The following is a 27925-nucleotide window of genomic DNA, read 5'->3' as shown; positions in this document are numbered from 1 at the left end:
TGTATGGGGGAGATAATGGTGAGTCACTGCTCCCTTACTTTAAGCCATTCAATCACAATTGGGTGGCTCCCTAAGCAATGACAAAGTGTCTGGGCTTGCTTGTTTGTACTGCGCGTTAGGAGGTAAAAGATTAGGCAGACACAAGAGCCTCTTCTGACCTTCCAAGCTGCAACAGAGCTGGTCGCTTTTCCAAGCTTAAAATCTGCCAGTCAAAACCTTCGTATGATAAAGAAACACAGAATCACACTTCCAAAGAGGCCTCTCAAAATGCACCTGCAGCCTGGCTGGTGACAGAGCTCCTCAGACATTTTTCAGCAGTGAAGCTGCTTTCGGAAGCTGCCCCTCTCCTTTCCACCCCCCGGCTGCTCGGACGCAGAGGTCTGCTGGGCCATGCCACCACCGAAGCTGCAGCAACCCAGCTGCTGGGGAGCAACAGGGTCAGACGTAGGGGGTTAGGAGTGGGGCAGGACTCCTCAAGCCAGCTTTCATTTCAAAGCCAGCTTTGCCCCGACGAAAAATGTCTGGGGCCGTGACTGCTTTGGGACATTGGTGGGGAGGTGCAAACCGTGTGTGCTGCTGCCTGCACGCCTATAAAAAGACAGCCTGGGGAGCTGAACGGTGCTAAAGAAACCTCTTTTTTTACAAACGCTGGTCTGATACTTTGGCTTTGCAGAACCTGTAGCCAAGTTTCTCAGCCCATCCACAAAACTGGTTACCACCTCTTTCCCTCCCCGTCCCAGGGGGACAAGCAGGTCCTTTCTTCTTTACGTGCCAGTGACTCCAACGCCTCTGCTGAGCAGGACAGCAAGGTGACATCTGCAGAACTGCTTTTGGTGGCATGGCACTGGCTTTCTAACCACAACCAGGTGGGCATGCCCAGAGCCACCATCACACTGGAACTGCTGGCCGAGAGCTGCCACTCCCAGCGCCGAGAGGCAGCAACACCTACCAGCACCTGCAGCTGGTGGGGATGAGAGACCCTTGCCCAGTTCCATCCACCCCTTACAGAGCAGGTACAAATCACACCTGGTAACTTCTCCGCCTACCTGAGGTTTCTTGTCCCTTTCCTCTGGAGAAGGTTCTGTTTCTCTGTACACCACAGCTTTGGTTACCAGCATGTCCGGATGCTGGAGTTTTGCCTCTTTGATTGCTAAAGCCAGTGCCTAGAAACCAGAAGGATGAAAGCATTTATCCTCACCTCCCTGCAATCTGGTACACCGCTCTCAGCCAGACAGAACCAGCGGACAGAAAGCAGCTGGAGCCGAGCGGGACTGCAGGATGCAGAAGTTCAAAGCTGAACCCTCAGTAGCCTGGCAAAAGAGGCTGGAGCCCACCACTGATCAGGCGTTCATACACCACTGGGATGCCGTGTGCACCGCCTTTCTCTTGCTGTTTTTTCCTGTAGAGATGCACTATGTCCCAGGCTCCCTACTAACACCCAAGCAAAGGAACAGCAGCAATTCTCTCTGCAGAAAAACCCTAGAAAAATCTACAATAATAATCTAAATTTATTATTGTAATTCTAAAAGAATAAAAAAAATACTTTAGAGCTTTTGAAATACTTCAGCTCTTTAATTTTTCTACTTAAGCAACAAATCCCAAAGGGTTAGGCCACAAGAAAATGACTCTGTGGCCCTAAGAGATTTGTGTCAATGTCTTATTTCATCATAAAAGTTTGTCACTTTTTGTTCCTCTATCACGGAGGCAGATGGAAAAGACCGTCACTTGGAGTGAGTCAACCTGTAACGAGACTATGCTGGAAAGAGAGGAAGAACCTGGGACACTTTGGAGTATTTCAACAGAGAAAGGGCAACTGGAAATGCGTTTTAAGAAAATAAAAAGGTGATCCATCACTAGGCTCTGTACTGGGATGTAACCTGTACCACTGCTTCACTGCTGCAGCGGGCGCCAATGGGAGCTGGGCTGGGGCTTCCCGTGCGTGCTGCTGCATCCCGCGGGGACCTGCACTGCCGGACAGAGCTGGCAGGTTCGGGGCCTCAGGGGTCAGTTTTTGGAGAGAAGGAGTAAACAGGGACAAGCCAGAACCTGAAGCATGCGGTGCTGCAGCTGGGTGCAGCCAGAGCCAGGCAAAGCCAGGGCGTCCTGCTCCTACCTGGTCCTGGTCCACGTCTTCGTCTCCCGTGATAATGATGCGCTTCTCTATTCGGGTCTCCGAAAACCCTCCTTTCACAGTCTGCACAACAAGAAGGAAAGCACTGACCCACAGCTGTCCGACAAGCCAGCTCCCGTAGGATGGAGCTCTGCCCACAGGAGGAGGGACAACGCCAGCACCACCTTAGGAACTCCCCCAGTAATTTAGTGTATCTCCCACTACCCTTGACTCAGGACATGTTTACAACCGGTAAGACACAGCTGGCCACAGGCGGGGAGGAAAGGAAAAGGGCTGGGTGGCAGGTACCAAGCCCCCCTCCTTCCCGCTCAGGCCCCTTGCTGAGCTTCTGCTTTCATTTATGTGTGCTTAATTTGGGAATGAAATGGCCGTGGGTGAGGTCCTCTGATGCAGGCTCGTCTCCTTTGCTTCCTGCCATCACTCCCCCTTGCCTGAGCCACTCCAGCTCTAATAAACCCAATACACCCCACGCCAACACGGCTCCTGCAGCTGACACACGGCGAGACACTCCAGCACTGGTGCTGTGGGCTTCTTGGGCCAGGGGGGCCTGGGGTCTGTCTCTAGGTACATCGGGGAACACCCACACCCCAGCTGCACGGGCAGGGACTCGCACGCACGCTGCTGGCAGCCTAATTCCGAGTCCCTTCCACCCCTGCAGCTGGCTTCAGGAGGTCAGCGACACCGCACGCCGCTCTCCCTTCTCACCCCAACGACCCCTTTCCCTCCCAATCTACCAAGGAGGAGGGGTGGGCACAACGTGCGTCCACGGTCCCGCGGGTGGTATGCAGGTGGTGAGCATCCGATGCCTGGCTGTCCCTGCCTGCAGTCCCCAGCGGTCACGCCTGGCTGGGTGGGACAGGCAGCGCAGCAGGGCTGAACGGGGCACGGGGCGCTCAGGGCGAGGCGTGGGGTGCTGTGCTGGCTCGCCATCCCCAATGGGACAGCGTGCACTTTTTCGGCTTCTAAGGAGGAGAGGGGCATTTTCTGCTGTACCACCCACAATTAAATCCACCCATCCTCAAATTCCAGTGGCTTGCATCGGGAACCCCCCGGCTGCGCCCTTTGGAGCTGCTCTTACCTTGGTAACGTGGGTAGTGGTGGAAGTGGAGAGGGTTTCCGCAGTGGCACTGAATATGCTGGTGAGCACTTCCCTCCCCGCGGAGCCGCTGGTGATCTGCGGGACAGAGAGCAGCGGCATCAGTGGGGCTGCCACAGGGGAGCCCCTAGAGCTGCTCTCCGAATTGCTGGGACCTTCCCACTGGGATGCACCTGCTCAGTCGAGCACAGGAAGGGAGAGAGTGGCAAGGGGAAAAAAGACACTGCGCTGTGCTTCAAACTGGACCTGGGTTTTTTGGGGGGGCCAGGCAGAGGTTTCCACAGCCACCCCAAGCGCAGAGCTGCAGGCAAAGGCCTCTGCAGCGGGGAGATGACTTCAGGGCTGCATTTCGCTCTTCCCCATCCACCCTCAGGGCCACCCTAAGTGCAGAGCTCTCAGGCTGCCTCCAGCTTCGGCCGTCCCGCTTTGCATGGCGAGGGCCGGGCAGGCTGCGCCAGTGCCCCAGCCGCACAGTGCCGGGGATGTTCTCCCTGCTGCGCAAAGCAACGAGCCTGAGGCAGCACGTGGCGTTTGGCCGGGCTTGACGCCATCGAAACGAGGCAGTCAAGCAGGAGACTTTCCAGAGGAAGGCCTGCCACTGCACAGGGCTGCCGACGGCCGTCACCTCCCTGGGAGCCAGGAGACTTTGTGTATGGCCTTGGGTGGCCAGGCAGGACACCCAGGGCTAAAGATAACTCATTCCACTACGAGACTTCACCAGGGACTGGGCTCCTCCAGCAGGTGCTCAAGGTGTGTATCTGGCACAGGAGAAAGGCCACAGGCAGCAGGTCCCCCGCCATCTCGCTCCCCAACCTTCTGAGCATCCTTCTGCTCTTCCCAGGACCAACACACCAGCCAAGCACGCCAGTGCTGGGAACGCGGCGGGGACCTGTGGGACCAACCCTGGCCCAGCCCCAGCCCCACAGGGCTGCCTCCCTCCCTCCCCACCACTTGGCCTGGCTGGTGGCACCGCGTCCCCGCCTCACCGGTGAGAGGGAGCGAAGGTCTGTCGCGGGAACAGCCCCTTTCCCGACCTTGGTGCTGTGATCCTGAAAGAAGAGCAAACGGGTGCTTTGGCTCGGGGGCCATGCAGGGGCAAACACAGCAGGTCGCCCTCCGCAGACATCTCCCGTGGGGCAGGGTCCCCCCCCCCAGCACAGCCGGCCCCAGTCGCCCTCGCCGGAGCAGAGGGACCGCAGGGCACAGTGGCCGCCCCACCTCTCGAGGGGCCAGCCCCACTTACTGAGGTCGCCGGTGCCGTCTCTGCAGCGCCGGCGTGAGCGGTGGCTGTGGTGTCCCTGCTGCCCGGGCTGCCTCCTTCCACCTGCCAGGGCAAAGGAAACCTGGTGAGCCCGGGGTGCCAGGGAGGGGGTGACACTCGCGGGGACATTGCGGCCATCCTTGCTGCAGAGGAAGCCGGGGAGGGCCCTGAGGCCACGGGCACGCGCGGTGCAGCATGTATGGCAGCCGTCACCTTCTGGAGATGTCCCCGTGTGCCAGTGCTGCCCAGCGGCATGGCAGATAGGGCCAGGGACGCATACAGAATACCTCTGGGTGGGCTTTGGTTTGATGTTTTGGGGACTGCAGCAAGACAAGGGTGAGCAGAGGCCCCCAACTGCCCCACTCAGCCCCCTGCCCTCCCAGCGCTGCTGCCTGGGGACGGGTTTTGTGGGACTGCGGCTGTCAGGGAGCAGGGCCACAGGAGGACAGAGCCACCACGTCACCTGGGCTGCGTCTGTGGTGCCGACCCAGTGGGGAGCGGAGCCATCGGCTTCAGCCTTCTTCATGCCCGGCCCCAGGATGACGGTCACAGCATCTGTTTTCGGGGCTGAAGGCTGTGGAAGAAACACAGCAAGTCGGTCACTGGGGCACAATGGCAACAGCCCGGAGTGCTCCTTGTGCAGCAGCCCCCACGCACAGAGCACCCCTGCCCCACTCCTCTGCAAGCACCATGCACGTATGACGTCTTGAAGTGTCACACCAAGCTGTACCCGCCCTGGGCAGTCTGCCACTGTGCAAAGCGCCCTGTGTGACTGACATATCCCAAAGCAGACCTGATGCCCTGTCCCTGGGCTTTTCAGGGATTTTTTTGATAGATTTACAGACACCATGGGTTGGGTCAAACTGGTCTTCAAAAGGTGGGCAAGACCCACCAAATCCATTTCACTCGTGACCCGCAGCAGGGTTATGATCCGCACCAGCTCCCGGCGGCTGTGGTTACACCCTGGGTGTCAGAACCTCAGGGGAAAGGTGACAGGTTTCCAGCACTCCCCCACTACGGGAAACTGGAGCTGCCAAGGACGCCGGCACAGGGGATGCTTAGCCAGTGCTCAGTGTTCCCGAGCCGACGGCCTCCCCTGCCCAGCGCTGGCCATGAGGCACCGCGGAGCTCATCACCCGTGCTCACGGCCCCTGGACCCTGGAGCTCACAGCATCGGATGCTCCGCACAAGGGTTTCCAGGCTGGCTCAGAGAAAGCTCCCTCTAATTCTGCAGCTTTTTCCTGGCTCCGGGTCTGGACTCACCCCGGCAGCTCCAGGCAGCGTTGGGGACTTACCTGCCAGGGCTGGAGGGCTGCCCCGGTGCTGACCGGGCAGGAGATGGCCCTGGCCTGGCGCAGAGGCAACGCTACGTTTCGTCTGAGCTGGGGCTGGCTCTACCGTCCTCTCCCTGTGGCATACACTCAACTTCCAGGCGCATGCCACATGCATTTTTCTTAGCCCTGTTATAAGCACTCCTGGCATAGGAGGGACCCTCCACGAGCTTTGGAGTGGCTTCCACAAGCTATTCCGTAAATCCCTCCCAGCCCCGGCATGACCAGAGAGGTTAGCTGGCAGCACATTTCTCTTCACCACACAAACTGGTCACTGACTTCATGCAAAACACAAGGGCAGAGCCTTGGTTAGTGACACGTGCCCTTCCCAGCCGCTGACATGCTGTAGTGGTGTGAGGGACACGGTAGGCAGCCAAACACAGGGGATTAAGAGACGACGATGAGTTCTGGTTAGCAGGTGCACAAAACACACGACAGAGCCATGCAACACAGACAACAGCGTGCATCGGGGCAAAACAGCTACACTGGACAAGAACCTGGGGATGTTTGAAAGCTAGCATGCTCTTCCAAACCAACGTGGGAGCGCACACCACCGAGGCAATACCGAGCACCGGGACAGGGAACATGGAGGCGTGATGGCACCGAGATAGTCTCGGTGGAATGGTGTCCCCGTGTACCTCTAGCTGGGAGACATCTGGGCTAGGTTGGGAGACCTTCTCCCCGCCTTTGACATCCTCTTCCAGTCTGGAAACTACTTTGTCAGTGTGCTGGAAGGAAACCAGGCCCTCGTCTTCCGTTTCACTCTTGTCCTTGTCCAGCTCAGGCAGGCTCCGGGAGATGTCCTCAAAGGCTGTGCCATGGAAGTCACCGATCACTGTGAAGTCCACCTCTGCTTCCAGGCTGGAAGTTGAACTGACTGTGATGCTGGAGCACTTGCGCTCGATGGCCAAGTGGTTGTCCTTCAGAAAGACTGAGTCCTTCTCCTGGTCCTGCTCCTCATCGCCAGTGTCACTCTCGGGAGCCCTGTGCCGAGGTGGCTTAGCTTTCTCCTCGGCGCCCTCCCTCAAGCCCGCTCTCTGAATGAGACACAATGGCGGAGAGAGATGGAGACAGTGAGCACCGCATGGTGCGGCAGTGCTGGCAGTGCCGACGGGGGAGAGGGGAGGAGGAGGAGGAGAAAGAAGGCTGTAGCGAACATCACAGAGTAGAGTCAAACACAACTCAAGCATGGAGACTGAAACCTTTCTGACAGCAGCGACTTTGCAGGGGTGGGGTGGGGGGAGAAGGGTTATTCAATCTGATTTTGCCAAAAGTCTATTGGTAATTAATCATCTCAAAAAAGGGTCAGTCACACAGAAAAGCTTGGCCAGCTTGGAGGCACATCAGTGTGCCCGGTGGAAGCAGGTGTATGCAAAACAACAGGTCTGTTAAGAGACGTTCAGAAACAGCTCAGACACCAGTGCTATCGTACGTCAGTAAGGTTGGGCACTCAAAAAAAAACAAACGAAGGGAAAGGAAGAGAGAAGAGTTGGAAAGAAAAGGGCCCCATCAGCCACGCACAGTGAAGGAGAAGCAAAGGAGCGTGCCAATTCCACTGAGCACCCGCGTAGGCCCTGCGGAGCATCGCCCCAGGGGGAGGAGGACGAGCCCCGTGGGGGCCACCCGCCAGCCCCGCGTGCCAGGGCGACTGCGGGCGCCGGGGCGTGAACCTGCCCCACCAACACAACGCGCCCCCTCCAGAGGCCTCAGGGGCTGAGGCTCGGGGGTGACCGGCCGAGTGTCTGGTCAGTGTAATTGACAGCACGGTCAGAGCCAAGGGGTGACCTCCCTCCGTTAGCCCTTCTCCAGACGTGGACATACCTCTCAACTCTGCCATCAGAGGGTACACTTCCCCTCACCACACTTTGCTGTGAAGCCATGGGAAATCTAGACCCATGCTGGACTTTGCATCTTGCTCTAGGCAGTTCTCCCTTGGGAACAGCTCTAAGCCCACTGATGCCAGAGAAAACCCACCTCCTGGACTCTGGTCCAAGCATTTGCAGCCAGAGCCATCCCTGCAACGGGCCAGGCTGTGCCGGCACAACCTTCCCTTGGCACTGCTGGGAGGTTGAGAGGTATGAGAAACAGGGTGTCAAACAAACGCAAGAGGAACACACCTGCATACATGTTTTTGTGTGTGTGTGTATGTATAAGTATATACATAACAGCTCTGCAATGGGGAGAGGAGCTGGAAGCACACAGCCCTCAGCTGGTTAAGGTGAGCTTTCATACTACGGTAAGAAGCAGTTAGTAAAACAGCACTGAGACCTGGAAGACCACTGGAACAGCAGTCTTTAAATTCTCTTCTTTCAGCCTGGATTTTACTGATGGGTCAGATAAATCCTTGTCTTCCCCACTTGGTTCCTGAGATTTGCTCTGGATTAGAGAAAATGGTTAGTTGTAAGGAAATGAACTCTACAGGAGCTGATCTAGCGCTTACAAGAGCGAAGAAAGCTATTTCATCATCCAGCCACCAGCTTGCCGAAGACAGGGGAGGGCGGGTGAGCCTGGCGAGCTAAGCAAGAAGGGATATCAACGTAAGAAATGCAAGGGTGAAGCTGGAAGCAGGGGCACGCTGCTGCTAGGTGTGCGTGCGTGTCTGTGACAGAGTCGCAGCTCCTTCAGCCACCCCCCATCTCCCCTTCTTGCTCCTGGACATGAAGCTTGGGTGCCCGCTCTCAGGTTTAGCGAGTGGCATTCTCCAGGGAGCCAAAATGTTGGGGGGGTCACAAAACAAAAGCTGATGAACCAACTGGCCAGCAGGTCTGCATTCAGCAAATAAGCCTGACCACACAGACATACATGAAAGGACAGGGGATGCAAAGCGACTGCTGTCAGTCAATGGATGTGTGAGGAGCCACTGAACATGATAATAAAGAGCCACACAACATGCGCATGAACTTTCCGTCCGGACAGTTCATTGGAAGAGTTACCACGGCTTCTGCCAGTGTGAGTTCGCAGCCAGAGTCGGGGGAGGCCAGGTCAGCACTGTCTTCTCCTTCATGCTCCAGGTCAACAGACACAGCTTCCTTCAGAGACAGAGGCTGGGAGGCGTCTTCCGAACCAGCCCCTGGCCCGAGGGCCAAGGAGCCCAGGCTGGACGCAGGTCCCACCGCAGCGACCGGCACCGCTGGCAGCGAGGCAAGGCCTGTGTTCAAAAGCGCATCCTGTGCCAGGCCCGTCTTCCCCTTTGCTTTCGCTGATGCCTCAGCTTCAGGCACGCGCTCTTGTCCCTCCTGGGCCGCCCTTCGCACTGCTTCGCTTTGCTCAAACATCTTAATCTTAGAGGCCACTGAGATTTTCCTGTAGCTCTCGCTCTCCTGCCAGCTACCCGGGGCCACGGTGACATCTCCCTGCTCCGGGGACACGTCTCCTGTCCGCCCAGCCACGCGCATCAACGACCCAGACCCTATTTGATGTGTCCCACTGCTCGCTTGCCGCTCTCCCCCATCTTCGCAGATCAAGGTAGAGAGTCGGTATGTCTTGCTTCCCTGACACCATCCTGCTACAGGGGAGTGGGAGTGCGGGACATCAGCAGCTTCTTTGGGAGGAGACTTATCCTGCGGTAGCTGCCCTGGAGCAAGGTCACTATCCCTGGCAGTTTCTCCTACTGTAGGGCTCCTGCCCTGCAGATCTTGTCCCGCATTGAACTCCAAGTCCCAGGGTGGCTTTTGTGCTTTGGGATCTGCAGCATGGAGCAGCCCTCCAGCCCTGGGACCCTCTTGGGGCAGGTCTTGTATTAAGACCTCAGTCTGTTGTTCTGGTTCTTCTGCCTTGGGAAGCAGCTCTTCCACACAAGGGCTTTTGTCATGGGACAGTTCTCCCATCCCACAGCCTTCACCTCTGGTCAGCTTCTCTGATGTGGGCCCTATGTCCTGGGAGAGCTCTTTTATCATGGGCTCCTCCTCCTGGAGGAGCTCTTCTGTGGCAGGGACTTTGCTCTGGGTTGCCCTTGCTGTGGCAGGGTCCACGTCCTGGGCCGGGTCTCTGACCTGGATCAGCTCTGCTGCAGCGTCTGTGTTTTCAGGTGGTCCTCCTGCAACAGGACTTGCACCTTGCTGTGGTTGCCATGTAGCAAAGTCCCTGTCTTGGGGTTGTTCTTCAGATTCAGGACTGGCGCTCCTGGGTATTGCCAGCCCTGTGACAGGGTTCACATCCTTGGGTGCTCCTTTGCCCTCTACAGGGCTTGCCTCCTCACGTGCCACCTCCGTTGAGGGGCTCACATCCTTGGGTATGCCCACGTGTCTCATGGGGCTGGTGCCCTGGGACAGGTCTCTGCCCTCAGGCTCAGCACCTGGGGCTGGCTCTGCAGGAACAGGGCAGGATTGCTGGGGAAAGGGCGCAGGGGCAGGGGTGCTGGGTTTATCTCCCTCCAACCTCGCAGTGCTGTGAGGGTGGCCCTGCCAAGGCACGGCTGACGGAGGCGACCTGGTCTCTATCTCTTCCATCTGAAGAACCACTCTGGCACCTTCCTCCTTGTCACTGTCTGCTCCAATCCCTCCCAAGAGCCCCTCCGCTGCCGTGCTGGTGTCCGGGCTCTGAACGGGGCTCCCTCTGTGCTCCTCAGCCCCATGGCCATCCCCTGCCAGGCCACAGGGCTTCAAGCCTCCCACTGGGCTCTGCAGATCCATCTCTTCTGGTCCCACCTCCCAGGACCATGGCAGGGCTTCACCTCCCTTGGGTGCTTCGCAGCCTGTCAGCCCAGCAGATGCTTTCTCTTGCTTGGGCAGCCCTTCTTCCCGCCCCAAGATGGGACGTCCCACCAGGCTGGTCCCATCACAGCCTGTTCCGGGCTGCTCCAGTGCTTCAGCAGGTTTTCCAGAGGCTGCTCTGTGTTGCTGACTTGCTGAGGAAGGGGGTTGGAACCCTTCTGCCACAGGTGCTGCATGCTCAGATCCCTCCCCGGAAGTGTTCACAGTGGCTTCTGGTCTCTCCTCCAAGCCAATCCATCCACCGGTCTCTGAGAGCAGGTGTGTTTTACTGTCCTTCTCCTCTCCCTCTGGATCTCCTAAGTAGATGATCCTCTGGGTTGCAGAAGTCTCCAAGCTGTCATCACTAGCCTTCACTTTAATTTTAACGAGGTCTGTGGCTGCAGCCGGCACTCTGGCCTCCTGCTTCCTGGAGGCAGAAGCACGGTCCTTGGAGATCACCTCACTTTCTCCCTGGGGAGGCTCTGGCCCCAAAATCTTGGCCCTTTGCCTCTCTTCAGGCTGCTGACATGGCTTGGGCAGACCTGGCTCACTGGTGGTTGCCTCCTCGCCCTGCTCTTGGGGCTCCTCTGCACTCTCAGCTGTCAAGGGCTCTGCCTCCTGGCTGGGCTTGCCCCTGGTCTCCTTCTCATAGATCTCATCCTCCCAGACAGACTCAAAATCCTCTGGACTAGCGATCATTTTTGCTCTCATCCGGGTATCCAGGGCTGCATCTGCTGGCTCTTCCTGGCCTGCCACTTCCTCGGCTTTCCCTACTGCCACCTCCACTGTCGATATGTTTGCGCTCATTTTCACCTCTGAGGTACCTGCACGTGCTTCTTCTTTCTTGACTCCCAGAACTTTCTTTACAGCTACCGCTTCCAGCCTAGGAGTTTCTCTCTCTATAAATACCCAATGCTCCGAGCCCTGCATTGCAATTGGAGCAAGAAGAGTTAGCATCAAACATACTTTTACCTAACTGCTGATGACTGCTGTCATGAGTAACAGAAAGCTGACCTGCCTTGGACAGGGCTCACTAAATTATTTTTGTTATTCATGCAAGAGTTGAGGCAGGGTCTATACAAAGAGCCTGGCAACCCGCTGATGGAGAGAAGGGACGGAAAATAAGGGGGTTGATGCCATGACGGGGCCTGAGCCCCTCTATCCCCCCCAGGGACCACGTTTTGCCCTGGGCGGTGGCTCACTGACACACCTGCAACACCTGCAGCTTTGTTGGAAGTACAGAAGCGGGAGCAATGCTCCCAGCAGACACATGAACAGCCATCGCGGCACCTCTCATGAGGCAGGGGAACACAGCTGGTTAAACCCAACTGGGACCCCCCGTCTGACCCCTGTTTTCAGCTGGCTCTAGCGATCTCGAGGAGCAAAGGGTGAGATTTCATCGTAGGCAACGGTCTGTGTTTTGAGTAGCTTCGCTCTCAGCTTCATCCACGTGCCCTAAGACTATGTCAGACTGCCAGGAGCATGACCAAGAAAAGAAAACACCTTTAGGCATCAGAAAGGCCCTTTCCCCTTGCTACCAGAGCTCAGATTGACTCCAAAGTCCACTCTTCCTTTCCAGCTCTCCATGGAAATCTCATCAGAAGCAATTGTTTGGCAGAGGTTTCCAGCAGTGCTGAAACCAAGCGGTTCAGAAAATGTAACCTGTGAAAGGTGACCTGTGAAATGTAAAAGACGACCATGGGCTTGGCAGCTGAGACAGCTATGGGTACTGCAGCAAGGACCAGGCAAAGGCTGTGGAGCACCCTGCAGCAAGGACACGGTGGGTGTGTGATAGACCGCACAGTGCATCTGTGCAGCTGCGCAGGGAAGGATGCTGGATTACCATTACTGTGTACGCTTTGTACATTCACCTCTTTGTCCTGCAAAGACTTGGCAAGTGCCAAGAACAAAGCATTGCTAAAATTCCACCACTTCTGGAACAGAAGGTAGAAAATAACCCACAAGAAGACAGCAGCGGGAAAACATCTGCACCAACGAGGAACCCCAGCAGCCTCCCCAGCCACCCTATGACGAGGCAGCGCACGTGCGAAGGGCAACGCTGCGGCACGGTCCCGCGGGGCTCACCACGGGGCAGGCACCAGTCTGCGGGCAGAGGCAGCGTCAGTGCCGCTGGCTGGGCCAGACTGACCCTCTGTGGCTCCAGGATGCACTCCAGCCCCAGCGAGGGGCTGCCCGCTCCCTGCGCGAACTAGGAAAAATAATCCGTGAAAACGTGAGCCATGCCCCAATGCCCCACCCGGGGAGCGTCAGGGTGAATGTCTGGAGCGGTTGCACCCGAAATGGAAACCTAATAACTGATACTGAACGAGGGGAAACGGGGGGGCAGAGGGAAGCAGAGCGAGAGGGAAGGGAAAAGAAGATGGTATTAGAGGAGAGAGAGAAAAGAGGAAAACCAACTACTAGTGGAAGGGCTTCCACAACGAGGGGACTCACAAATTGGTGAAAGTCCCTGGCACAAAAATGCCACCTCCCAGCTCCTGCCTCCTCCACCAGGTGCCAAAGAGAGCGAAGCTCCCGAGGCACAGTGCCCCAGGCGTTGCCCTGGCAGCACCCGGGCAAGCCGCAGACCTCACGCCGGCCACCGGCCACCGGCTCTGCCAGGAGCATGGCTGCCCCCTGAAAACCCCCCCAGTGCCAGCAGGGCCGTGCCTGGGTGGGAAGCGCCGTGGGGGCTGCGCGCAGGTACGGCCCACCGCTGGCAGCCGCAAGGACACTGAGCCACCTGAGGGCAGAGGCGGGTGCGGGCTCCTGGCGCTGCCAGGACAGCCGCTGGGATGGCACGTGTACGCTGCAAGCCATGCCACACACAGAGCAGTAAGGGCACCCTCCTCCGCAGGTGGAAGACAGATCCTTGTCAGGGACTCTGCCATGGCATCTGCATCCTGCCACAGCCAGGCAGCCCCGCGCACCCGCACAAGAGGAGCCAGGTCTTCAGACCTGTCCCAAGCCAGCTCCCTACAGCATCGCTCGCACAAGCCTCTCCGACATCCCTTGACCCTACGCTCCCAAGTACCGTCTGCGCTCCACGTCCCTTCCTCCACACCCGCCTCCAATGCAGGCTTTACTTCTTCCTAGTCCATGGAAACTGCAAGAGTTGGTGACTGCCAGGAGCACCAGGTTGCACCTACGTCTTTCACAGCTGGGTTTGACCCATGAAAGCAACCCATTAGCACTAACTCGGTGGCTGTGTTGGGCCTGCCATGAAGCCCAGGTTGGTCTCCGGCATTCCCCCAACACCGATCTTCCCGTTCACCAGCGATGCTCGTGGGCAATTCAACCAGACGACTGATTACTTTCCTCAGGGTACAGCAGTTTCTCTTCTGCTCCTGCACTGCAGTCTCATTGCTGAACCCCTTCTGCAGCCAGGGCAAGGATGGACAGGTTGTGAGCACATGTACAAATCTCTTCAGTGAAGTCCTCTCATGCCCCTTCTCTGGCTGCAAAGCAGAGTCCTTTGGAGGAGACCTTGCCGCACAAAAATGATGAGTTTCTTCAGGCTCCTTCTCTGAGTTAAGGCTTGAGATAGACGTTGTACATCAAAAGCCTTAAGACAAGTCTTCTGAAGCCTGGAACAATGTGTTCATCCATGGCAGCACCTCTTAACCAGAAAGCTCCAGATTTCCAAACCAGCTTCCTTCTCCTCAAACTTTATTGGGATAAGCACAGCAAACACCAAGGGAACAGCCAACTACTCTCTGGTGTGATCTGAACTCTGCTCCAGAGGGCTCAATACCAGCTCTGGCCACAGCCCTGGTTCCACAGCTCACGGCAGCCCTTGTGTCTCCAGAACTTAAGGACTCTCGAGGATGTTCAAAGCAAATATCTGGATACTTGGGTATGTCCTCCAGGAAAGAATAGAACTTCTGGAGCTTTGGAGCCTTGGAGGTCAGTAGGCTGACAGGAACCAGAGTGCATGCCAAGACAGGAGTTGAGTCTAAGAAGTGATGATGCTGGGCAGGGTCTGTCCATAGAGCAGACTTGACTTCCCAAGGGATAATTTACTTTCACACTTCCTCCCCATCCCGCCAACGCATCTGCTCTAGGAACAGGAACATTTGGGAAAGCCATTCTCACTGTGGCCTACACATCACAAGAGGGAGCAAGCTGGTAGAAAGGAAAGAAATGAAGGCATGGAGAAGATACAGCCTTCTGCCCCTGCCAACAAGGCCCATAACCTTGGCAGAGCCCAGGGCAGGCAGGAGGTTTCTCCCTTTGGCATCCTTCAGTGTCCCTGACATCTTTCTTTGCTCCTCAGGGAGACCCAACACAGCCCTGGCACCCCGAGGGTCTCTGGAGGGCAGAGGGGAAGACTCTCTGAGATGTGTGCGCACCTCACTTCTGCCGCTTCTGTCCACCAGCTCCCTAAATACTGGCACATAGAGGGTCCCAGCATGGACCAGGAGATGCTGCTGCAGAGCTCAAGCTTCGCTGAAGGTGCCTGTATCCTTGCTGAAGCTGTGCCCAAGCCCTCACTCACAGCCGTAGGTGCCTCCTGGGGACACGTCCTGCAGCCGGCCCAGGTTCAGGCTCCAGCTGTGCTGGCGGGGCACAGCCTGCCGACACTGGCAACTTCTGCAGCGACTAAGGGACATGGCAGGGAGCCAGAGTGGGACCAGCCTCGCCCCGGCCCCGGCGCCTGCCTCGCCTCCCCCCTGCCCAACGCTGCTCTGGCTCCGCTGTCTCCCCTGGGGGCACCGCACTGCAGCATGGCTGGGTGCAGCCACACCAGAACAAAGCCTCAAAGACCAGTTTTCTTCTGCTCGGCGGTTCCCTCGGCTGTCCTGGGAAACAATCACCATCATGTGAGAGAAACCCTGCACGCACGCAGTTCCGAGAGCCCACAGTCCTCACCCGTGGGTGCTGCGCAAGGACGTCGAAGGCATCGTGACCCTGCTTTTCACAGGCAAAAGTCCAACATTTCTGGTGCCTGCAGAGATGCCCTATCTCAGGGAGCCTGGGCCTGGGGAGCTGTAACTGCAGCCAAAGTGAAAGGAAAGCACCAGGGATCGCTGAAGACAGCTATAGGGTCAGCACTGCCTCGGGACCCCCAGCACTGGCCGCCAGCACGGCCCCCTCTCCCACACAGCCAGCCCTGGGGGTGCATAGCAGAGCTCCACCAGAAGTTCTCTCCCAGGACCCCTGTCTCACAGCCCAGAAGAAACATCAGGGGAGCAGATTTCACCAACAGCCCTGTCCTGGCGAGGGACCCTGCCCATCGCTACAGAGGGAACCCACCCAGGGGGGCCAGCAAACGGGTCAAGCTCTGCTCAGAGGGCAGGAGCCACCTCGGCAGGCCGGAGCGCCCCACGGGAGGGTGAACTGCGAGAGCGAGGGGTGGGGAGGAGGAGGAGGATGGTGACAACCTCAGGAGAGGAGACAAGGCTTTTCTGCGTGAAAGACTCCATGCTTAGGGAAGCTCCGTGCTCAGATGCAAAATCGTCTAGGGTGTCCTCTTCCATCGTCTGTGCCAGCACGGAAACCCCAGCACCCACAGGGAAAGACAGAGAGAGAGAGACAGAGAGAGAGAGACAGAGAGAGAGAGCACACATGAGAAGGAATGAAGGAACAAATGGTGGGTAGGTGGGTGGGTGGGTGGATGTGTGGGTGGATGAGCAGAGGTCACAGCTACGCCAGCTCTAGATGCTCCATTAACATCTCTGCACTTTATATATTTGCTTGTAAAGGAGATGTGGGGTGAAGTCCCTCTTCCTCTTCCCAGCTCAGTGCTTTGAGGAGGGGCTGTGAGCTCAGCTCTGCCCGGGTCACCCGGCAGCCCCAAGTCTCTGGCCAGTGCTGGGGACCAGCGGGCACACATGCACATCACGAGTGCCCCGGAGAGAGCCCCTGGCCAAGCCTCACGTCCTCACTGGCTCTGCAAGACTGTCCTGGGAGGGAGCCGGGGCAAAGCGGGCCCCGTGCGTGGTACCCACCCTGCCTGGAGCCCACGGGGGCGGCACAGGAGTGGCTCCGGAGCCCCCCTCGGGGAGACAACACTGCGGAGGGGAGCGCAAGGAGGGAGGGCCTCTGGCAGGGAGTGGGCATCCGGGCTAGCAGCAGGGATACCCTTGCCACACGCTGCCTGTACCGAGCCAACCAGGAACCCAGCGCCACAGAGCACCCAGCTGTGCCACATCCGCACCCCTCACGCAGCACCGGGGGCTCTGCATGTCCTGGCACTCCCAATTCCAGCCCCCCAGGTGCCTTCCTTTCACACTCGCGGTCCCACCGCAAAGCCAGCAGGCAAAACGGCAAGAGGGGAGGATGTGTGTGTGGGATGCCAGCGCGGCACCGCTCACCCCCCCGCCTCCTCTTGCCACACGGTCCCGGCTGGTGAGAGCACTATGGGGCACCTCTGCGCAAGCGCCTCTGGTCACCCCTCGGGCAAGAGTTGTACCGGGTGAGGAAAGCCCCATGTCATGGGCCAACGAAGCCACAGCCCAACTCTAAGGTACCCCCAAAACACAGCCCTCAGGAGAAGGATGAGAAGTTCAACACCATGCAGTGCCTGGGCACAAGGGGAGATCACTACCAGCAGGGTGAAAATGGTTAGCTCGTTACAAAACGTGGAGACAATGGCCTAGCCCAAGGCCCCCTCCCTCCACCCCATGCCCCCACCACATCATTTCCACCATGGGTAGCACAGGAGGCAGAGACCCAGAGCCCAACAGCTGAGGAACACCTGCCTGCAAACAACCCGATCCCCTCCATAAAAGAAGCAGCAGAACAAACCTCGCTGGCCTTTTCTGGGGTTCCCTTTGGTGTTTCATCCTCATGCTTGGGTGAGGAAGAGGCTGGTGAGGAAGGCAGCCTCCTGTCCCGGTCCCTGTGAACCAGTTTGCTGTTGGGCTCCTTCAGGGTCCGTTTCAGCTCATTGATGCTGGCCTGATGCTTCAGCAAAACATCTTCCGGCTTGTCTAAAAACTTGGGGAAGGAGAGAGGAAGGTAACTATGATTAAAGCACCAGCCAAGGCAGAAGAGATGAGCAGGGGCACTGGGCGGGGGTTGCTTCATATTGGGCTTGAATTTAGGGTCTCAAGAGCCAAATGAACAGTGTGTCAGAACACCACAGTCTGCAGTTCTCACTAAGAAAGACCATTGCAGGGAGCAGCAAAAAGGCAGTACATGGCCGAACACGCGTGACAGGCTTCCCTCCGTGAAGGGCACAGCATGCCCCTTCGGTATCTCCAGCATGGCCTGTTGAGGACAAGCTAAGCCACCTGAAGGAAGAGAAGCTCTCCCCTGGGATGAGCAAGGGATCGGGCCCTACTGGAAATACCAGCATCCTCCTCTGCTGCTCTCTGGTGCCAGGCACAAAGGCAGCCCGAGTCTCTGTCCCAGCAGGGCAGGAAACCGCCGTTTCCAATGGAGCTCCGTCTGAGTGGGCTTCTGCCAAAGGCAGGAGGTCAACGGCTGGCCAGAGACGTCCGGCATGGATGCAAGCCTGGATGACCATGGACCAGCCTGGGCCCAACGGCAGCCGGGCGTGGGGTGGGGTCTGGCCTGCTGCGGAGAGAGGACAGCTCAGAGCGCTCAAGTGCAAGGTGGGGTTTAGGCGTTAGAGCATCGTTTTGTGATGGTACAGGCACCAGGGGGGCTCCCCTCGTCCTGCCGCAGAGGTGGGCAAACTGGCTCACAGCACGAACCAGCAAGAGCAAGAACCCTGGCTTCTGCTTCAAACTCAAACCCAAACCTCTTCTGAGGTTTGAAAGAAGTCACCTAAAATACCTCCCCCGTATTCCTCCTCAGCAACAGCCCAGAGACCCTAGAGAGTCCCATGAAAAACCCTGCCAAATTTTCCAGACCCTGAAGGCTCAGCGCAACTCATGACAAAACTGCCCCTGTGGGCCACGTGTCTGAGCCGGGAAGCGCTTCGCGGTTTGCCCACCTCTGGGCTCGGGGTGCGCCGGGGGCCGGGCAAGCAGCACATGCACATGCAGTGGGGTAAGCAATGAGGTGGGCAGGGGAGGGACCAGGACCAGCGCCCACCGCCCCGGCAGGGTCTGCCCTGCGGTGCCGAGCAGGACAGCGAGGGCCGTGTGGTGCCAGCGCGGCAAACTCCATCGCCTGGCCGCGTCTGGCCCTGCCAACAGCTCCAGCGAGGACCTACGCCCCACTGGGAGCAGAGGGGAAACCCCCGGGGAGCAGCCGTGGATTTTAGGCTGGGATGACTCGTTCCTGATGCGGGACCACTACGGACACGGGAGGTCGCGCAGGGGAGGGCACAGCCTCCCTCTTCTCTGCGACGCCACTCCCAGGCCGGGCAGAAGCCGGCAGCTGCCCTCTGGCACGGGGCGTGGGCGCCGGTGCCCACCCCCACAGGCAGCTGAGCGGGCGCCGAAGGCAGCTCGGACCCTCGTTTGCCCCCGGTGGGGCGGGACGGCAGCTGCGGCGCCGCGAGGAGCTCCAGCCCGGCTCTCCGCGGAGGGGAGCCACGCTGCGGGAGCGAGGGCGGCGGCAGAGCAGAGCCCCGGGCAGGGCAGGAGACGGAGGCAGTTCGGGTCAGGCAGAAGCAGCGCGCGGGTCGGGGCGCCAGCGGGGCGGCGGGACCAGCCTCCAGGGGGGAGCTGGGGCCACAGGGCTGGACGGGGAGGAGACACGAGGCGAGGACACGGTGGAGCCAGTAACACGAGCGGAAGCCAGGTCTTCCCAACGGGCCAAGGGCTCAGCGCGGGGGCCTGGCCTGGCCGTTGTGCCTTGGGAGGGCTCTTGCTCACACGCACGATTAGGACTACCTTACTTAGTGGGATAGAAGATGCCGTGTGCGTGATGGGCAGATCCCCAGCTGTCTGCTCATCGGGCTTCTCTAGCATCCAACCCCCCCACCCCGGTGCATCTTGTATTCCAGTAAATAGGGTGACACACAGTGGTGTTTTGGAAAGGATGGACAATATGATGCACCGATGAGGACTAAGATACTCCAGAGAGAGAATACCTCCTGCTTGTGCCTGGGGGTTGTTTCGTGCTCCGGCTGGCAGCAAAGAGAGGGTTAAAAGTAACCAGCAGGGTCAGTCAAGGGAACTTGTCACAAACACCACAGTTAAGTTGATGGGCTAGAGTTAAGTTGATGGGCTAGGAGGGCACATGAGGACTGGACCCCCCCTCCCCTCACAGTGTGGGGCTGAAACGGGCTGGGGTGTCCCTGGGCCAGCCAGGGGACCGGGCAGAGAGTGGGTGGGCTGTGCCTGGGCAGTGGCGGGCACCAGTGCGCCTGGCCTGTCCCCATCTCCATCCCCTTCCCTGTGCCAGAGTGGGGCTGCTCCCCGGTCCAGCCCTGCCCAGGAACGAGCCTTGAGACCACCTGGAGGGTGCTGGGGAATCAGAGTTGAGCCGAGCCCCTGTGACAGCCCCATTTCCACCGGTGAGGCCAGGAGCCATGTCCCAAGGGTCCCACCAGCCTTGGGCATAGCTGGCAGGGAAAGGGCTGCAGGGAACCGTGCCCCAGGGTGATCCCGCCTGCCTGCAGCCCAGCCCCGCTGCCTGTGCCTGGTGCCCTGCCTGCCCTCTCTAGGGGTGAGCCAGCCCACCCAGCCACCCTCCTCCGCCCGTCCCCTCTGTACCTTCAGCTCCTTGATTTTCGTTGGGGTGGTCACCTCCTCGTCCTCTGTCTCAGACCGTCTTCTGCTGCCAAACTCACCATCCTCATCCCGCTTCTTGCCCTCCGCCCCGGCGTCGTGGTTCTCGCTGACGGAAGCTGGGCGCGAGAACTCTGCCCGTGGGGGAGAGACCAGGTCACCCCAGTCCTGCCACCCCAACCCCCACTGCAGCCCCCCAGCCCCTGCCCCCACCCTGCCAGCTCAGACCTGGGGGCTGAGGAGCCCCAAACGCAGCAAGGATGGCTGGTCCCAGGGGTCCCAGGGCACAGGGAGCCGGGGGGAGCCCCATCCCCAAGCTGCCCAACCCCAGCCCTGCCACGTCCCCCTGCTCACGCGTGGTCTGAGCCATCACCTGGGGTGGGGACAGACCCTCTGCCATGGGGATGTGGCTGGGGACAGCCTCCAGAAGGAAGCCTGATGGCTGCTGCAATCCTGACAAATGAGCCCACCGGCTTGCAGAGAAGAGCCGAACAGCATCCCCCCTCGCTCCCGCCAGCGGACCAATCTCCCTCCCCCTCCCCAATTTGGGGCATACCTCCATCAAGGCTGCGAGACATGGTGTACCGTTTGCTGGAGGAGCGCTCAAAGAAGGGAGCCGGGCGGTCGATGAGGGCGCTGGCCTGCCGCGTCTGCGCCTGCGTCCGCCCGCTGTAGCGAAACTTGGAGCCCATCACCAGGAAGCCCTTGGGGGGTGGCTCTGGGGACACCAGCCTAGAGGTGACAGAGGTGGAGTGCCATCAGCGAGCCCCAGCCGTGCCCCCCAGCGCTGCCCCCCACTGCAGCAGAGGCAGGAGCATGTCTGCCTCCGACAGGGGAGGCATGGAGAAGGTCTGGAGACTGTCTCCTCACCTGAAGAAGGTGTGATGCTCTATGCAGACCTTCCAGAGACGCTTGGCAGAGCGGTGGTTGGGCAGTTTGAAGCCAATGGTGCTCTCAAACTGTTCGTACTTGGGGGAGACAGAGACACACCGTTACAGGCAGATCCCACCCTAGAGGACATGATGGGATGGGACCTACCTTGCCAAGGCCCTCAGGCTCCCCTGGCAGGAGCCATGACCATGCAAAAATAAAAGTCTTCTTCAAACCACTGCTGGAATGGTCCATGCCCAGCCCCACTGGGTGGTGGGATCACGCCCCCACACTCTTGGCCTAAGCACTTTCCTCAACTGTAAATGGCTTTTCAGTGCAAGAAAAATTCCCTCAAGAAATAAAAACCTTTTACAGCTTGTTTTGGTGAGAGGGCATCACTCTCCATTTAAGATGCACTGTCCTTGCCCTCCTTCCCTGCTGGAAAACGTGGGTGGAAATGCATTTTCCCGTCAGTACACATAAAAGTGAAAAGAGTGAAAATAAAGTCGGAAAATGAATGAAAAAGCCTCCTGATGCTTTTTTGTGAAGCATGGAAGACACATCAAAAATGGCCTTCAATCCCCTTTCCTGGGCAACCTCTGTGAGCCACCAGGGTCACGGCGTCTGGCTGGTAGGGCAAGGAGCCTGGGGTGCCCTCAGCCTGCTGAAGTCACTTCGCCAGTGAGAAAATGAGAGCAGGAACAAGAAAGCACTTGCTGAAAGCCTCCTCGTGCCCCAGGAGACGTGGTCTCTTGGCCAGCGTCATCATTAACTTGGGACCCCTGGGACAGAAGCTGGAGCCAGGCGAGGACCTCCCCACCAGGCAGCACCAGCCAGCACAGCAGGCACCCTGCCGTGCCCCGGGGCCGCACTGGCGCATGGCACCCACCTCACCCGGGCGGATCTTGATGTAGAAGTTGCTCCTCTTGTAGGAAATTTTGAGAATCTTGGGCCAGGCGAAACGGTTGATCCTCAGCCGGTCCCTGTAGATGAGGAGGCCATTGGCGCAGACACCCAGCATGATGTCGATGCCCTCTGAGTCCTGGAGGAGGCAAGAGGGACAGGAGGGGACTGCTCAGTTGCCCAGTAAGAACCAGTCTGGCCAGCAGCGCCACATTCCCTCCTGCTTGGTGCTCTGCCTTGGGGGACCGGCTGACAGAGAGGTCACTGAAACACAGACTGGTTGAGGTTGGATCTCTGGAGGTCCTCTGGTCCAGCGCAGGGCCACCCAGAGCCAGCTGCCCAGGACCACGTCCTTACTGAACCTTACTGAACCTTATCGTGGGAGGAAGGGTGTGGGCAGGGAGGGGTGTGCCCACAGCATGGCAGGATGGGGTGGCACTGGCCATTGCTGTGGCAGCCCCACGGCCCCGTACCTTGGCGTGGTGGAGGTCCACCCCGTACATGGAGAGCTTCTTGGCATTCTCCAGGAAGTGGATCTCCGCTTCCCCGGGGGTCATTCCGCTGCAGGGAGACAGAGAGGGGGACATGTGGCCGGGCACCCCACCAGGCATGGGCCAGCTGTCTGGTGCCTTCCTCGCCACCAGCCTGTCCTCTCCTGGAGCTCACCGGTAGGTCTTGTGCAACTCCATGATGCGCTCCTCCAGCTCCCGCGTCTGGTTGGGGGCGAAGCGGAGCTCGCTGACGTAGTTGCCCACGTGCTCCTCAGCATCATAGTCGCCCAGCTCGGCCTGCACGGCGTAGGAGCCCAGCAGGGCGTGCGTGACAAAGGAGCAGGGCAGGCGCCCCGTGATGATGTCCGCACGGAGCTGCAGGCACAGGTAGTATCTGCAGGAAGGGGCAGAGGGTGAGAGCGGGGCGGAGGCGCGTGCCTGACGGAGTGGGCTGGGGCTCCCCGGGAAGCAGCAGCATGCACCCCACCTCGCACTGCCCTCCGCGGGGACTGCTGCCTCCCACGGCTGCCTTCCTGGCCCCGCTCTGCATGATTTAGACACGCCACATGCAGCGGGTGGGCAGCGAGCCCCCAGACATCCCCTGGCCCACATCTTGCCTGAACCCTGCCCCTCCCCGCGCTCCCAGCTGGTCCCCGGGGAGCTGTCCCGGCGGCTCATGGAGGGGTGGTCCTCACCTTGTGATGTCCTCTGTGAGCTGGGCAGGGTCTGGTGGGTAAAACTTCACGGTGAAGGCGAAGTTCCAGGGCCCGCCTAGGGAGAGGAGAAAGCAGTAAGTGCAGCACCCACTCTGGCTGCACGCAGGTGTGCAGGAGCGTCCGGGCGTCCACAAAGGGCCCCCTGACTCCCCCCAAGCCCAGCACGAGGCAGGGACAAGGAGGCTCCAGAAGCGGCCGGGAGAACAGCCATCAGGGCACCGGTACAACTTGGTTAATCCTCCCCCAACAGCTGGGTGAGAAAAGCATCACAACTTCAGGAGCCATCAGCTCAGTGTGTCCACTAATGTCACAGCAAAAGCCCCGCCTGTCCCCGAAGGCGACACCTTGGGCTACAGCCCTTCGGCCGCCCTAGCAAGGCAAGTTCATGGGCAAAGGTACCCCAGGACCTGCCCTGCTCTTCCCCTGTCCTTCCTGTGCAGGGCAGGTGGGAATGGCGCCCACAGAGGGACCAGGTCTCAGCCAGCTCTCCAGTGGCATAGACGGGGTCCTTTGCCCCCCATGCCTGTCATAAGTAAGAGGAGAGGTGGCTAACAGACAGCTGAATGAGCAACAGCATCTCTGTCCCCATGCAGCTGCCAAAGGTCCCCTCCAGAGCACGTGGGGAGGGGACTCGCCGGAGGACAGCTACAACCAAGCCATCCAGGAGCCCCATGGGACGCCCCAGGGCTGGGGAGGGTGGACCCTCCCTCGGCACTTACTGCGGATCTGCTTCTTGATCTCCTTGGAAGGGTCCAGCCAGTTCTGCAATGAGGAGACAGCAGGTCAGGGGTGCCCCCCACCACAGAGCGGGCAGCCGCAGAGGGACCCCCCCGTGCTCACCTTCTGGCTGTCCGAGTCGCAGAAGGTGAGGCCGAAGTAGTCCTTCTCCAGGAGGTTGAGGTGCTCGCACACCATGTCAAAGAGGACCTGGCCTCGGGCGTGCTTCTGTTGGAGACACGGAGAGGCTGATGGTGAGCTGGCTCCCTTGTGCTCCTGGGACCCGGCAGGCACAGGCAGCACCCGCTGGGTGCAGGCAGGGGCCACTGGGGAGGGTCAGGGCAGACCTGGCCCTCCAGGTGACCAGCAAAAGGTGCCGGGCTGCCTTCAAGAGCAGCCCTCTCACCCAGCAGACCCGCTCTGGGGACACCCAGGCGGTCCCGGGGCTGCGGGGACGGGGCACGGTCGAGCCCAGCCAGCACGGTGCAGGCAGCAGGTCCAACGGGACAGGGGGACCCGGTGCCCACCCGGCTCATCCCCCATCACACCAGCAGACAGTGATGCCAAACCAGCTTTTCTACGCTAAACCCTCTCCCCTCTGCCCCAGGAGGCTTTCTCAGGGAGCAGCAGCTCTCTAAAAGTTGACTCCGTCCTCTGCAGCGCAAGAGCAGAGAGCTCGTCCCCACCCGTGCCCGGCGAGGGGCATCGCTCTGCTCGTGAAGCTGCCAGCGAGACCGTAACCCGGGCTTCCGCGCGCACGCCGGGCTCGCCTGGCCGCCGCTACGGGGAGAGCCAGGGGAAGGACGACCCCACCGGGGCTCGCGCAAGCCGCTCCTGCGCCCCGCGAGCCCCGCGCGGTCCCGGGGGTGCTCCGCTCCTTTTCTGCTTCGGGAGGGCTTTCATCTTCACGGCAACCCGTCTTCCCATGGCTTTGTGACAAATTTTACCACTAAAGCAACAGTCAGGGCTGCTGGAGCGCGAGGGTCAAAGGCCCGGCCGCCTGTGCCACGGGCAGGGGGCCAGACCCCCCCCGCCGGCTGCCTCGGGGTGCTCGCTCGTCCCAGGCAGCCACAGCGAGCAGGCAGCCACGCTCCTTGCGCTCATCAGTCCCACGCAGCCGCGGCCCAGGGGAGGCAGGACCTGCGTACAGATGCAGGTCCGCTCTGCGCAGCCAGCTCCGAGCTGCTGCCAACAAAAACCCGTCTGCCCACTCGCCAGCCGCAAGTGCAAAGGTCTCCCTGGCAAAGGCTCCGGGATTTCTGCTCCCGAACAACCTCAGCTTTTGTATTTTTAAGCAAAGCTGCCAGTCCTTAAAAATGTCCCTCCCAGCAGGACGATGCCGCAGGTGGGCGCGGCGCTGCCTTCCCCGGCATGGAGGCAGGTGAGAGCAGCGGGTGCTGGGGACAGAAACAGGCGCTCCCGGCAAGAGCCTCTCCTCCCCGCTGCCCCTGCCCCGGCGGCAGGGCCACAGCACCCTCCCACAAAACCCAGCCTCAACCCCCGCTTTAATCCCGGGTGTCCCCCAGGCTGTCCCAGGAGGGGTCCCCGTGCCGGCAGCCCTGCAGCACCTCCCAAAGCCAAGGCAGCCACCCACGGGCGCCAGTCCCCTCCGTCCCTCCCTGCAGTGATGGCCGCCACCAGGGAAAGGCACTCCCCGGCGCACCCGTGCGGGCGCTCGCGCTCGCCCACGCCGCACGCCAGCCACGCCGCACAACAAGCGGGTGGCCCACACGCCCAGAGCAGGCTGCTGGACCGCCTGCCCGGGCACACCGCCCTGCCCACAGACATGAGGGTGCAGCTACAAGGACGTGCACGTCTAGCACCCTTACGTATGCGCGCGCGCACGCACGCACACGCATGACGCTGCCAGGCTCTGACACACCTCCCCGCGCGGTCCCTGGCCTGCCGGCCTTACGGGAAGGGACAGCAAGGGATGAGAAGATGAACACAGAGAAGATGGATGTCAACCTGCCTGGGGTGGCCCTGAGGGTCCACGCGTATCAGTCTCTTCGCGCCAACACGTACACGCACACCCTTCACGCTAAGGCATGCGGACAGCCGACACGCTGCGCTCTCGAGGTGTCGGCAGACAGGCTGGCACATGGGTGCGTCGTGCACATACTGTCAGGCAGAGCTCTGTCCCCCTTCTATTAAGCTTCTGCTTTTTAAACGCTGTTTTCTACCGTGAGTAGCTGCCAGATTTGGATTCACTAGGCTGAAATTCCCTGCTAGGCTCTGTCTATCCAGCTTTTTCCTTATTTTGAAATTTCAACTTAAACAGCTATTTCTGTGGATCTTTTTCCCTCGGAGAGAGGTACTACAAAGCTGTCCTTGGAAGAGCCCTGACATCAGGGACTTGCTGGGCTGGGCAGGGTCCCCTGGGCAGTGTCCCCTCCGGGTGCCAGCGCAGCCCCCTGAAGCTGGGACTCACCTCCACCTCGCATTCGTACTCGGAGGCGTCGAGCAGGGTCACTCTGCAGAGGGCACTCTTCATTTTCTTGGTGGTTTTCTGGGGTGACTTCTGAGTCTTGCTGGGGGTTGTTTTGTCAGAGAGCCCGTCCGTCTCGCTGTAGTCCTTCTCCTCCATCTCTGTACCCTGGAGCGGGGAGACGCACAGCGTTACCTGGCACCACTGCCAGGATGGACAGACAAACAGACGGGGAAAGTCCTCGAACAGCAGGCAGAAGCGGGCAGCTGACGGGGGGGAATGCTGATGGGGGTCTACAGCCAAGCCCAGTTCCCCCACCTCATGCCACCGGCACAACCAGGGTCCGTGAAAAATGGACACCCATGAGCCCAGGGTCAGGTCAGCACCCAAAACCCCCCTGCCCAACCGCCTGGTGTGGCAGGCAGGGCCAGGGCAGCACCATGCGGGCTGGCAGCAGCGCAGCTCCCCGGCAGCTCCCGGGCTGGCACCGGGGTGCAGCCGCTGCGCCCAGCCCTGCCCCGGGCTTCTCAGCACGGGGCCACCTGCCTCCTCGCCCTGCCCTGGCTGGTGGCACAGTCGGCACTTCGGGCTGCCGTACCACTCCTTCTGCTTGTCCCGCCTGCCAGGACCCATGCGGGCAGCTGGGAGGCTGCCGGCAGAGCCCGTCCACCACCCCGGCTGCAGGGGCCTCCCGTCGGGGATGTTCCCCTGGGGCCGACAGCGCAGGGGAGGTGCCCACCTCACCGGGTCCCTGCAGCACCCGCGCTGCAGCAAGGACACGGCGATGGGCAGCAGAGAGTGGTGGCACGTCCCCTTCCTCTGCTGCGCCTTCCTCTCTGCCGCATGTCACGGCACCTGGCTGTCACCCACTCACCGGCTCCGTATTTCGGGCATCAGACTGTGCCCCAGGCTTCTCATTGGCCTCGGCGTCCCGGCCGGCAGGGTTGGCGGCTGCGGCAGTGGGGCCGTGCGCGGCCGCCTCCAGCTGCTGCTGCGGAGCCTCCTCCTGCGCGTTCTTCACCTCCGACCCGGGGCCCGTCTCCGTCGTCATGGCCGCTGGTCACTCTGCTCTGCCACCACCACCCACAAGAGAGACAGGAGGTGTCACCCAGGCGCACAGGGACGGAGGATGCCGGCGGGGCAGCCGGGGATGCCCCAGCCACATGGGCAGGCGTGGGATCTGCCCATCTCTGCCCGCTGCCTGCACGCACGGATCCGCTGCCAGGCACGCCGCTCCCTGCCCGCGCCACGAGGTGGCTTTGGAGGTGGCTTTGCAAAGGGCCGGGGGCAGCGGCACAGAATGTCAGGACTTTACACTCAGCTGGAGGGGAAGAGCCAGCGGTGTGAGGAGGAACACCGGTGGCAGGGACCCACCGTGCTCAGGACGCGGGGCTCACGCCCCATCCCCGCGCTCACAGAAGGGAGTGGGGATGGCCATAACCCACCGTTTCCCCCAGCCCTGGGGCCTTTGGTACCTTCACTCATGTTTTTTTATGAGTGGAAGGGTGGAAAGGAGGTTTTTCTGGGAGGAAAAACCAGGCTGTGAGTCTGGTTAAAGGCTGCACTGACACAGGAAATTACAAACATGGACAACTCCACACATTGCATCCGGGATGGCTGTTTTTTTTCACCTCTGGACTTCCCAGCAGCAGCAGCATGCTGGGTTCCCACGGCCGGCAGGACGAAACCTGCCTCTC

At 60.0% G+C, this 27925-nt stretch overlaps 1 protein-coding gene across 1 annotated transcript; it reads right to left on the bottom strand.

The window, feature by feature from the left end:
• Window positions 1-311: 311 nt before the first annotated feature.
• On the bottom strand, window positions 312-27279 carry EPB41L1 (erythrocyte membrane protein band 4.1 like 1; the record flags this gene model as incomplete). The annotated part of the gene is made up of 22 exons (XM_082007200.1): window positions 312-422; window positions 1047-1163; window positions 2114-2194; window positions 3210-3305; window positions 4214-4276; window positions 4471-4551; window positions 4952-5062; window positions 6458-6856; window positions 8088-8195; window positions 8753-8821; window positions 17261-17452; window positions 20089-20237; window positions 20660-20835; window positions 20974-21071; window positions 21863-22015; window positions 22350-22437; window positions 22543-22761; window positions 23063-23138; window positions 23803-23845; window positions 23924-24028; window positions 26232-26396; window positions 27103-27279. The coding sequence occupies 22 exons, from the start codon at window positions 27277-27279 to the stop codon at window positions 312-314; spliced, it is 2877 nt and encodes a 958-aa protein (XP_081863326.1).
• Between the last annotated feature and the right edge of the window lie 646 nt (window positions 27280-27925).

Source organism: Phaethon aethereus (genome assembly GCF_964289735.1).
Source record: "Phaethon aethereus genome assembly, chromosome: 16".
NCBI classification, from domain to species: domain Eukaryota; kingdom Metazoa; phylum Chordata; class Aves; order Phaethontiformes; family Phaethontidae; genus Phaethon; species Phaethon aethereus.
Note: the sequence above shows the minus strand (reverse complement) of the source record. Positions and strands in the feature narration are given on the sequence as shown.